Source organism: Saccopteryx bilineata, chromosome 4 (assembly GCF_036850765.1).
Source record: "Saccopteryx bilineata isolate mSacBil1 chromosome 4, mSacBil1_pri_phased_curated, whole genome shotgun sequence".
Taxonomy (NCBI): Eukaryota; Metazoa; Chordata; class Mammalia; order Chiroptera; family Emballonuridae; genus Saccopteryx; species Saccopteryx bilineata.
The window spans coordinates 130,979,365-130,991,645 of record NC_089493.1 but is presented as its reverse complement, the minus strand read 5'-3'; the positions used below and the strand labels follow the sequence as shown (position 1 = coordinate 130,991,645).

At 42.8% G+C, this 12,281-nt stretch overlaps 1 protein-coding gene across 7 annotated transcripts in view; it reads left to right on the top strand.

The window, feature by feature from the left end:
* SIN3A (SIN3 transcription regulator family member A) overlaps window positions 1–12,281 on the top strand; it is a 100,321-nt gene that overhangs the window by 52,551 nt on the left and 35,489 nt on the right. For all 7 annotated transcript variants that reach the window (XM_066278242.1, XM_066278243.1, XM_066278240.1 and 4 more), the window contains 6 exons: window positions 541–693; window positions 833–991; window positions 3,687–3,776; window positions 7,488–7,606; window positions 8,641–8,851; window positions 9,701–9,817. In XM_066278242.1, the coding sequence (XP_066134339.1) occupies window positions 541–693; window positions 833–991; window positions 3,687–3,776; window positions 7,488–7,606; window positions 8,641–8,851; window positions 9,701–9,817 (849 nt within the window). The remainder of the gene's footprint in view (window positions 1–540; window positions 694–832; window positions 992–3,686; window positions 3,777–7,487; window positions 7,607–8,640; window positions 8,852–9,700; window positions 9,818–12,281) is intronic.

Below are 12,281 nucleotides of genomic sequence, written 5' to 3'. Positions count from 1 at the left end.
CTCTAATTCTTACTGGGAATGAACCACTTAGAAACTGTAATAAGTATTTATAAAGCATTTGATTGCCTGACTTTAATCACCTTATAGAAGATAGTCAGGAGTTTTAAAGTTACTGCCCTGTGAAATGAACACTTATTATGTGGGAAGTTTAGAGGGTAACTTGTGTGTAGTGTACTTAACCTACAATAGAAGCAGGAGAAAGTTCTCTAATGTTTTGTTTTTTATCAGTTGATCATGGTCCCCTGTGCATTCACGTATTAACTGCCCTAGTTTTTAAAGGAATTGTCAGCCACTGTCTTCCACTCCTTCCTCAACTTAAAGCTTACAGTCAAAACAGTTGCTAAGAATATAGACTCCTTTCTTAAATGCAGCCCAAGTAGATAACATACAGTTATCCTATTAGACATCTAAAAAAATGTGCAAAAGTAAGTATCCAAAATAAAAGTTGTGCCCCTCAGGACCTCATGTTGCAACGGTAGCACTTCTGACTCCAAAACAGTTTCCCTCCAGTATCATCTCCTTCTGTTTGCAATCTATCAGAAAGAGCAGCGAAATGCCAAGGAAGCTGGAGGAAACTACACTCCAGCACTGACTGAGCAGGAGGTATATGCCCAGGTGGCTCGACTTTTTAAAAATCAGGAAGATCTGTTGTCAGAGTTCGGACAGTTTTTACCAGATGCCAACAGTTCTGTGGTAAGTTTTATTTAGAAGAATTACCCTATTTAGAATTATTCTCTTAGATAAGTAAGTAAGCTGGCATCGGAAGGGCATTTTTTTCTAAATGATACTGGCTTGCTTTGGTGAGCATTACTCTTTCATGTGTCTTAATTAGCTTTTAAGCAAAACAACTGCGGAGAAGGTTGATTCCGTGAGGAATGACCATGGAGGCACTGTGAAGAAGCCACAGCTGAACAACAAGCCGCAGAGGCCCAACCAGAATGGCTGCCAGATCCGGAGGCACTCCGGCACGGGAGCCACCCCTCCCGTGAAGGTGAGAGCAAGCAATGGCTGCTCCCTGACCTTCAGGAGCAGTTCTGGTGGACAGTGCTCCAGGGTGGGTTGTGTGTCTTAGCTAAGCATGTGGACAGTTGGGTCCTGGATATTGGGAGTGAGGGCATATGTCACAAAAATTCAGTGCTAAGCTTCTTACCTGGCTCTGTAAAGAGTGTAATACCACTAACAACTGAAGTCATATGCTTTTTTTTTTTTTTTTTTTTACAGGGACTGAGAGTCAGAGGGAGGGATAGATAGGGACAGATAGACAGAAACAGAGATGAGAAGCATCAATCATCAGTTTTTCCTTGCAACACCTTAGTTGTTCATTGATTGCTTTCTCATATGTGCCTTGACCGCAGGCCCTCAGCAGACCAAGTAACCCCTTGCTCAAGGCAGCAACCTTGGGTCCAAGCTGGTGAGCTCTTTGCTCAAACCAGATGAGCCTGCGCTCAAGCAGGCGACCTTGGGGTCTTGAACCTGGGTCCTCCACATCCCAGTCCGACGCTGTATCCGCTGTGCCACTGCTTGGTCAGGCAGTCATGCTGTTTTGAGATTTTCTTTTTTCCTTTTTCCTCAGCCCTTCTACCCTTTTTATTTTTATTAAAATTTCTCTGTTTTCTCCCTCTCTCTCTCTCTTTTTAAGTGGGAGGAGGGGAGATAGTAAGACAGACTTCCTCATGTGTCCCGACCAGGATCCACCTAGCAACTCCTGTCGAGGGCCGAATCAACTGAGCTATTTTTAGCACCTGAGGCTGATATTCAGCCCAACCAAGCTATCCTCAGCACCTGCAGTTGATGCTCAAACCAGTCAAGCCACTGGCTCGGAAGAGGGAGAGAGGGAGAGAGGGAAGGGAAGAGAAGAGAAGCAGCTCTGTGTGCCTCGACTAGGAATCGAACTTGCGATGTCCATATGCTGGGCCAACACTCTATCCACTGAGCAAACTGGCCAGAGCCTGGAATTTCTAATAATAAGAAATGTCTGGAGGGCTACAGCAGATGGAATGACCCCTTGCTCAAACCAGGTGAGCCCACGCTCAAGGTGGCCACCTCGGGGTTTCAAACCTGGATCCTCTACGTCCCAGGCTGATGCTCTATCCACTGCACCATTGCCTGGTTAGGCTTGTTGACACTTTTGAAGGACTATATTTTGGTGTGTAATGGTTTCTCCTTTGAGAGCAAGTTGAACATAGTAATATTTTCTATTTTTTCACTTTAGTAAAAAGTATTTATATGGGTAGCAAGAATCAGTCAGCAAATCTGCTCCACTTGTGAGTTGGTCTTCTCCCGCTTGTGCTTACCCACAGGTGAAAATACTACATGAGGGTTAGAATTCCTTCCCTACTTCCTGCTGTGGCAGCATGAGCAGTTCGTCTGGCTCCTCAGGAAGAGCGCTCTAGCTGCTTCTCCCAGAGTTTATGCGTTTCTTCACATACAGTCGCAATGTGGTTTTTTAAATGTAAATTCTTGCCAGACAGTTATGTCATGGCCTATTTGTTCTCTTTGAGAGATCAGTCTTAAATTGATCTGAGTGGGTGTTGCTGACAAGGTAGTTATTTTCTGTTAAGAAAATAAACTATGGCCTGACCAGGTGGTGGCGCAGTGGATAGAGCGTCAGACTGGGATTGGAGGATCCAGGTTCGAGACTCCGAGGTCACCAGCATGAGCACGGGCTCATCTGGTTTGAGCAAAGCTCACCAGCTTGGACCCAAGGTCATTGACTTGAGCAGGAGGTTTTATTCGGTCTGCTGAAGGCCCACGGTCAAGGCAAATATGAGAACAACTAAGATGTCGCAACGAAAAACGGATGATTGATGCTTCTCATCTCTCTTCGTTCCTGTCTGTCTGTCCCTATCTATCCCTCTGTCTGACTCTCGCTCTGACTCTGAAAAATAAATAGATAAACTGTTCCTTTTATGAGTTTTTATATTGAACTATAATTAAAGGTTAAAGATGGATTTCTGTCTACTCTAAGCAGTCTACTCCAACTCTTTCTATAAACAAGGACTTCTGCCTCCACAGTGAAGAAGATAGGGCAGTGGCATTAGGTTCCAAATAAAACTACCTTTGACCCATGGAAAAAGTGAGAATATTAATTCTGTGACTGTTTGTAAAGAGAATATTTGGGGAGAATGATCTGAATCTCCAGAAAATAACGACTGGAAACTGAAATAGAGGACAGATGGCAGTCTGGTATATGTATAGCTAGTCAGTGTCAACAGTGCCCTCATTTGCTGCAAATAATTATCAGTGGTTAATAAGGAAACTGTTGAATACATGGAAATATGTAATACTCAGAGGAATCCACTGTTTGAATCTTTTTTTAGTGAGAGGGAGGGAGGGACAGATAGGGACAGACAGGCTGGAAGAGAGAGAGAGATGAAAAACATCAGTTCTTCATTGCAGCATTTTAGTTGTTCATTGATTACTTTCTCATCTTTGCCTTGACTGGGGGACTCCAGCAGAGTGAGTGACCCCTTGTTCAAACCAGTGACCTTTGGGCTCAAGTTAGCAACCATAGAGTCATGTCTATGATCCCACGCTCAAGTAGGATGAGCCCGCACTCAAGCCAGCAACCTTGGGAATATGAACCTGGTCCTCATTATCTCAGTCCAACGCTCTATCCACTGTGCCACCGCCTGGTTAGATCATCCTTTGAATCCTAACATGTTTGTATTTTTCATGTTTTGCAGAAGAAACCCAAACTACTCAGTGTAAAGGATTCTTCTATGGCAGATGCCAGCAAGCATGGTGTAGGAAGCGAGTCATTATTTTTTGATAAGGTGAGTAAATGAAAGAATTAGATTTAATAATGGCCATTAGTGCCAAAAGAAAAAACCCCATCCTCAGGATTTTCTCTATCGGCATCAAGCTGATTTAGACTTTCTACTGTTTAACATACTTTACAAGTTGTAGGTCCTTTCAGTCTACTGGATTAGCACAGCTAGAGAATTGGTAACATTGTCTGCTTTGGTTTGTGAAGTAATTTGCAGCAAAATGCAGCATTTTCCACTATGGAAGACAGCTTTAACAAAATGGATGACATTAAACACTCTTAGAAAGATGTTTGGAGCTCCCTGTAGCAGGTGTCCAGCTCTGTACAATGGGGAGTGGGGACTGTTTGTGCACCAGTTGTTGAGGACTTATTTGCTGTATCACATACAAGGTTCCTGAGGGTTCTGACTTAGCTGTAGGCTCTCAAAGCTCCTCCATGTGGTTCTAGTGAGTAGTCTGAGATGGTGATCACTGGTGTCAGCTATGTTTTAGGGTGTGTTGGTTTGACCTTTCTCCTGTGTCTGACTTCAACCTTGGAGTCAACTTGATAATTATCAAACTACTTCATCAGGGTAGTTGGCAACTGTCAAAACTTTTCACTGGCAGGAGCCAGTTTGGGTTGATCTGCTGCTGATTTATTCTGTCTTGCAATTTGTGGTTTTTGCAAAAGGGCAAATGATTTAGCATCTCCATGATTGGTGCCTCCTGATCTCTCTCTAGCCTGCTTGCCTGTGTGAGCTGTTCTGCAACATAGTCAAGTCCCTGGCTCTGACTTGAATCATTTCTGAGAGCTGCCTGGTCACTTGCAGCTTTTAAGGGAGATATAGAAGTCCAGGTCACAACCAAAAAATGGCAAAGAAAGGGTGAGGGTGGGGCTAAATAAGCTCCAATTTTAAAGAGTGATGGTATTTTCTTTTTTTGAGTACTTTTATAGAGTTGCATACTGAATTAGGTATATCAGATGAAATATCTGAAATTCACTGTAAAATTCATTAGTGGAGAAATGAGTATAGATGAAACCACATTCACTATATATTGGTCATTAAGGCTAGGTGAGTACATGCGGTTCATTAGACTATTCTGTCTACTTTGTGTATATTTAAAAGCTAATAAAAATTAAAAGTAAGTAAATATGGGCCCTGCCGGTTGGCTCAGTGGTAGAGCGTCGGCCTGGCGTGCAGGAGTCCCAGGTTTGATTTACGGCCAGGGCACACAGGAGAAGCGCCCATCTGCTTCTCCACCCCTCCCCCTCTCCTTCCTCTCTGTCTCTCTCTTCCCCTCCCGCAGCCAGGGCTCCATTGGAGCAAAGTTGACCCGGGCGCTGAGGATGGCTCTTTGGCCTCTGCCTCAGGCGCTAGAATGGTTCTGGTTGCAACAGAGCAATGCCCCAGATGGGCAGAGCATCGCCCCCTGGTGGGCATGCCAGGTGGATCCTGGTCAGGCACATGCGGGAGTCTGTCTGACTGCCTCCCTGTTTCCAACTTCAGAAAAATACAAAAAATAAAATAAAATAAAATAAATATGGTGCATAGTACAACAATAAAGTGTTCTTTCATCCCTGGCTTTGAAAGTACATATTTCATATAGTGTCTACTGATTAATGGTTATGGAAAATACATGGGAGCCTAGAGAAGGGGTTGTTGATAAACCGCTTCTGAAATTGAAACTTCAGCTTGCTTATCTAGCTATCTACCATTGAACATTTAAGGTTTTTGGATATTAAAATGCTCAGTATTGCCTGACCTTAGGTGGCACAGTAGATAAAGCATCGACCCAAAATGCTGAGGTCACTGTTTTCAAACCCTGGGTTTGCCTCGTCAAGGCACGTAGGAGAAGCAACTGCTATGAGTTGATGCTTCCTGCCCTCCTCTGCCCCCTTTAAGAAATTCAGTAAATAAAATCTAAAAAAATAAACATTTAAAAATACTTAATATACTGCTCACAAAAATTAGGGGGTAAGGGAACATGCAGATACTATAGTACTTTCAGCCTTTTTGTTTAGTGTATTTTCACCAGTGAAATAAAAGTTGGTTTTGCATCTCATTTGCATAATTGAACAACTTTCTTTGACTTGTTTGCTTTTCTGATGTTCTTGTTTAATAAAAGAAAAAATCAAGTGCTTTTTTTTTTTTTTTTTAAGATAAATCTGGAAACGGGGAGAGACAGTCAGACAGACTCCCGCATGCGCCGGACCGGGATCCACCCGGCACGCCCACCAGGGTGCGATGCTCTGCCCCTCCGGGGTGTCGCTCTGCCGTGACCAGAACCACTCTAGTGCCTGGGGCAGAGGCCAAGGAGCCATCCCCAGCGCCCAGGCCATCTTTGCTCCAATGGAGCCTCGGCTGTGGGAGGGGAAGAGAGACAGAGAGGAAGGAGGGGGTGGGGGTGTAGAAGCAAATGGGTGCTTCTCCTATGTGCCCTGGCCGGGAATCGAACCCGGGTCCCCCGCACGCCAGGCCGACGCTCTACCGCTGAGCCAACTGGCCAGGGCCTCAAGTGCTTTTTTTTAAATCACTTCATATTCATTTTGAAATATCCTCTAACTTTTGTGAGTGTATTATAAATGGAAGAAGGAAAAGGATTGGGTCCAAGTACACAAGTATTTTATTTAGAAGGATTACGCCCTAGCAGGTTGCTCAGTGAATAGAGCATTGTCCCAGCATATGGACCTTCCGGGTTGGATTCCCAGTCAGGACACACAGAAGAAGCCACCATCTGCTTCTCTCCCCCTCCCTGTTCTTCTCTCCCTCTTCCTTTCCTGCAGCCAGTGGCTCACTTGGTTTGAGCATCGGCCTTGGGTACTGAGGATGGCTCTGTTGGTCCAAATGCATTAGCCTCAGGCACCAAAAGATAGCTTGTTTGCGAGCATCTGCCCCACACAGGGTTGCCCAGTGGATCCCAGTCAGGGCACTTGTGGGAGTCTTTCTATTTCGCCTTCTTTCATCTAAAAAAAAAAAAAGATCATTAAATAAGTTGAGTTTGAAAATAGTGTTGACAAGATTCTTGCTGTAAATGTCTGTTAGGAGAGGAAACAAAAGCTTGGGTAACTCTGACTTTGGTTTGGAGAATCAAGCAGATGAGAAGGTAAATATCTTATTGTATTTCCCCATGTATAAGATGCACACTTTCCTGAAAAATTTGGGGTCTAAAAACTGGGTGTGTCTTATACAGTGGTTGTAGATTTTTTTAATTGCATTTCCCGCTTTTTCGTACTTGAGTAGTTGTATGAATTTTGTGATGAATAAAACTTGAGTTCAGTGACTTTATCGAATACATTTTTTCCCAAAAAAATTTCGGCCCTATATTTAAGGTATGTCTTATACATGGGAGCGTCTTATACATAGGGAAATACAGTACTTCCGTATCTCCTTTTGAATCTCATTTTATTATGGAAAATTCTAGGCATAGGTGAAATTGTAAGAGAGCAGTCGGCTGACCCTCACTTGCTAGTCAGCTGGTGCTGGCCCTGGGCTGCTGTCATGTTGGTCTCGTCATCCCCCCAAGCCACTTGCACACAAGTCCCAGCTGTTATACTACTTCATAAGCATTTTATTAAGTATCCTTTGAAAATAAAACCTTTTTCCAAATGTAATCATTACATCTGAAAAACTAACAATTCCTTAGTATTATCAGATAACTTCAGATTTTCCTAATTATTTAAAACTGATCCAGGATCTCCTTATTCCCCACTTAACCACTCTTCTGGTTGTCTCCATAAGGTTCGAAAGGCTCTGCGCAGTGCAGAGGCCTATGAGAATTTCCTGCGCTGTCTTGTCATCTTTAACCAGGAGGTGATATCTCGGGCTGAGCTTGTGCAGTTAGTCTCTCCTTTCCTGGGGTGAGTACAGCTGAGGGCTTAGCCCAGATGCATGGGATGGATGTGCACTAAAATTTAGTTTCTGAGGGTTTATAATATGCAAGATTAATTTGGTTGTGGTGGGTCAGTTGGCTCATAAACTGCCAATCAACGATCTTCTGGGAAATCTTCTATTTCAACTCTAGAGATGAAAAAACAGCATCAGCCAGGACTCCTCCTGATCCCCTGATCAGTGTCGGAGAGGTCAGTCTCTTTCAGGGTTCTAGAATCTTGACTGTATTTGACAGCGTAGGAGTGACCTGAATACTAAGGCAATATCCTTGATTAGAAGAATGGTTGGTTTTGTGTGATTTCAATGCACTGTTTCCTCACCATGTTAAGTGACCTTAGAGCACTCTAAAGAAAAGAGAAAGCTAGCCCTGGCCGGGTAGCTCAGTCAGTTAGAACATTATCCTAATTCACAAAGGTTGCGGGTTTGATCCCCAGTCAGGGCACATACAGGAACAGACTAATGTTTATGACTTTCTCTTTCTCTCCTTTCTCTCTAAAATCAATTTAAAAGGGAGAGGGATGGGCACAGATGTTCAGAAGCAATACCATATTTCCCCATGTATAAGATGCTTTCATGTATAAGAGACACCTTAAATTTGGGGGCCAAAATTTGAAAAAAAAAATTACATAAAGTTATTGAACTAAGTTCTCTTCATCACAAATTTCATACAACTCCTAGTCGGTGTCAATACTCCCATCCATTAGGTTGTCTTCATCTGTGTCTGATGATGAATGACTGTCTTCGTATATTGCCCCGTCCTCAGTTCCATCTATGGCATTTGAAATGCCATACTCTACAACCATTGTATAAGACGCACCCAGTCTTTAGACCCCAGGTTTTTTTGGAAAAGGGTGCATCTTCTACATGGGAAAATACGGTAATTGCCATTGGAATATGTTTCTGGCAGCAGAGTTCTGACCCAGCACCAGATAGTGGCAGTCATACCTCAGGATAACTGTGTCGTGCTTCTAATAGCTCACCAGTTTTTGTTTTGATTTTTCAGGAAATTCCCTGAATTGTTTAATTGGTTTAAAAACTTTCTGGGCTATAAGGAGTCTGTACATTTGGAAACCTTTCCAAAGGAACGAGCCACAGAGGGCATTGCCATGGAGATAGATTATGCCTCTTGTAAACGGCTGGGTTCCAGCTACCGAGCCCTCCCAAAGAGTTACCAGCAACCCAAGTGTACAGGACGGACTCCACTCTGTAAAGAGGTAAAGCCTTCCCCAGAAAGGAACAACCTGGATCTTCAACTTTCTCTAGAAGGGAATGGTCCTAGGTATCAAGAATTTACATCAGTGAGGACATTAAGACCCTTCTGGCCCTGGCCAGTTGGCTCAGTGGTAGAGCATTGACCCTTCCTGTGGATGTCCTGGGATCAGTTCCCAGCCAGGGCACACAGGAGAAGCACCCATCTGCTTCTCCACCCTTCCCCCTCTCCTTTCTGTCTGTCTCTCTCTTCCCCTCCCACAGCCAGAGCTCCATGGGAGCAAAGTTGGCCCGGGCACTGAGGACGGCTCCATGGCCTCCGCCTCAGGCACTAGAATGGCTCCGGTTATAACCAAACAACGCCCCAGATGGGCAGAGCATCGCCCTCTAGTGGGCACGCTGGGTGGATCCCTGTCGGGTACATGCAGGAGTCTGTTTCTCTGCCCCCCCACTTCTCACTTCAGAAAAATACAAAAAAGCCTGGCCTGTGGTGGTGCAGTGGATCAAGCATCCTAGAATGCTGGGGTCTCAGGTTCAAAACCCTGGGCTTGCGTGGTCAAGGCACATGTGGGAGTTGATGCTTCCTGCCCCTCCCCCCTTCTCTCTCTCTCTCTCTCTCTCTCTCTTCTCTTCTCTAAAATGAATAAATAAATAAAAATAAAAAATACAAAAAAAATATCCTTCTGGTCTTATTTCAAAAAATGTTTTACAGTTATATTCAGAACCTTTTGTGTCCTCTAATATCTTGTAAACTTGCTAAAGGTGAAACCTGTAATGTTCATCTTACAAGCTTTGTAAGCTTTGTTATAAAGCTTTGTTAACTTTTGTTTAAATTTCTCTTCTTTTACACATAGGTTTTAAATGATACCTGGGTTTCCTTCCCTTCCTGGTCTGAGGACTCCACCTTTGTTAGTTCCAAGAAAACTCAATATGAAGAACATATCTATCGTTGTGAAGATGAGCGATTTGAGGTACAGGCTTCTTTACCATTTGTAGTTCGGGAAAATGAGAAGTGCTAAACATGTTAAATGATAAGATATCTTAAATACCTACCTGTCAGGGCTTGCTTTTAAGACTGAAGAGCCAGAGGTTCATATTCTTTTGTGGTAAATGCTTGTGGTTGTGCTTACCAGTCATTAATAAGAGTTTGTCAAATATCAGGTCTACCGGAAAGTTCTGTTCGTTTCTATCACAACAAGTTTCGACATGTAAGCACGTTTATTTGGCGCATGTGTGCCTCTCTATTTTTATCACTTAATGTATACATACTGATGTAGCAAATTAACTAAAACAAAGTTGATTCACGTTAGTCTTATGTGTGAAGCAATAGTGTACCCATAGCTACTGATAAAGTTCATTTACACCACTGTAATTTTTACAAATTTCAACAAGGAAGAAATGCTACAGAAGCATGTAGAAATTTGTTGAAAGTGTTTGGTGAAGATACAGTTTCTGATAGGACATGCAGAAGATGGTTCAAAAAATTCAAAACAGGTGATATCGACCTTTCTGATAAGCCACGTTCTGGGCGACCATCTTTGATGGATGACAATGTTGTTAAGACCATGTTGGAGCAAAATCCTTTTCTGTGAACATCGGAGATCGCAGAAAGGCTTAATTCAGCTCAGCAAACCATTTCAGACCATATTCGGAAGACAGGATTGGTGTGGAAATATTCAAGATGGGTGCCACATGAATTAAGTCAGAAGAATTTGGATGATCGAGTCATCATTCGCACATCTCTGCTTGCTCAGAACAAAATCGAGCCCTTCTTGAACCGGATGATAACTGGGGATGAAAAGTGGATTACCTATGAAAACATCTGAAGGGAAAGGGCATATTGTGAACCCGGAAAACCTAGCCCTTCCACCTCTAAACCAAATTTGACTCTGAATAAGAGAATGTTGTGTATATGGTGGGACATTCGAGAACCAGTACATTATGAGCTTTTAAAACCGAACGAAAAGCTCAATTCGGAGAAGTATTGTCAGCAGCTGGATAATTTAAAGACAGCAGTCCAAGAAAAGAGGCCGGCGATGTTCAATAGGAAGAACATCATACTGCATCATGATAATGCCAGGCCACATGCTGCTTTGGGGACTTGTCAAAAAATTGCAGAACTAGGCTGGGAAATTCTGTCTCATCCACCATATTCCCCGGACTTAGCACCCTCCGACTAGCACTTGTTTTTGTCCTTACAAAATTTTTTGAAGGGCAAAAAATTCAAAAATGAAGAAGATATCAAACAAGCACTGGTTCAATTTTTTGCATCAAAAGATAAAACATCTTTCAAAAATGGGATATACAAATTGCCCTTACACTGGCAAGAAATCATTAATAATGGTAATTATATTATTCAATAAAGTTTATTGACGGTAAGAAAAATTTGTATTTTGTTTTATTCCAAAAACGGACAGAACTTTCCGGTAGACCGTATATGTTAGTAATATTTTTATGGCAAATGTGACTTACCTAGGCCACCTTACCCCTTTTAACTGAAATTATCTATTGACAGCTGAGCCTGACCTGTGGTGGCGCAATGGATAAAGCGTCGACCTGGAAATGCTGAGGTCGCCGGTTCGAAACCCTGGGCTTGCCTGGTCAAGGCACATATGGGAGTTGATGTTTCCAGCTCCTCCCCCCTTCTCTCTCTCTCCTCTCTCTCCCTCTCTGTCTCTCTCCCCCTCTCTCCTCTCTAAAAATGAATAAATAAAATAAAATTAAAAAGAGAAATCAATACAAGACAGCTGAAAAATAATTTGAATTTCTAATGCCATTTTAAAGATTATGTTTTACATGGTATGTAAACTTAGGCTGGACTGTAAGGCTGGACTGTCTTAAAGTTGCTTGAACTTATTTTAAAGTGTATTGTTGTTCTTCGCAGGTGGGTAGAAACCAGCTCTGTGAGAACAAAAATTCTTTCATATTTCTGATGTTGATGTGGCTCCCTTTGAAAGAAAGATAAATTAGGGACTTTATTTTAAAGTAGCTGGTAGAGAAGGGCTCAGGTGAATATATGAGCTGGAAGAATCTCTGTGCCAGGAGTAGGAATGCTGTAAATGGGTTCTGAATGCTCCATATTCACTGATACTGTCCACAAGAAAATGGTAATATATATGTCTAAAGAAGTCATATTGCATGTATGTTATTTAATGTGTTTATTATCTAAAACTGGCCCTACTTATCCTTGTGGGTACAGCAGTGTGTCAGTCCACACTGACTTAGCCCTCTGCCAGTTTGCCCCTGCTCTCATTCTACTCTCTGGTGTGTTCTGCATAAAGAGCCACTGGCAGGTAACTGGCCATCTCTGCCCAGAGTTGCTGAGGAGCTTCAGCCATTTGCAGGAAACTCAATCATGAGAGATGTTAGCTTCTGTGGAAAGTTGTATCAGCCTAAAGGAAGCATTTCTTTGTTACTTCTGTTTGTAAGCTTAGT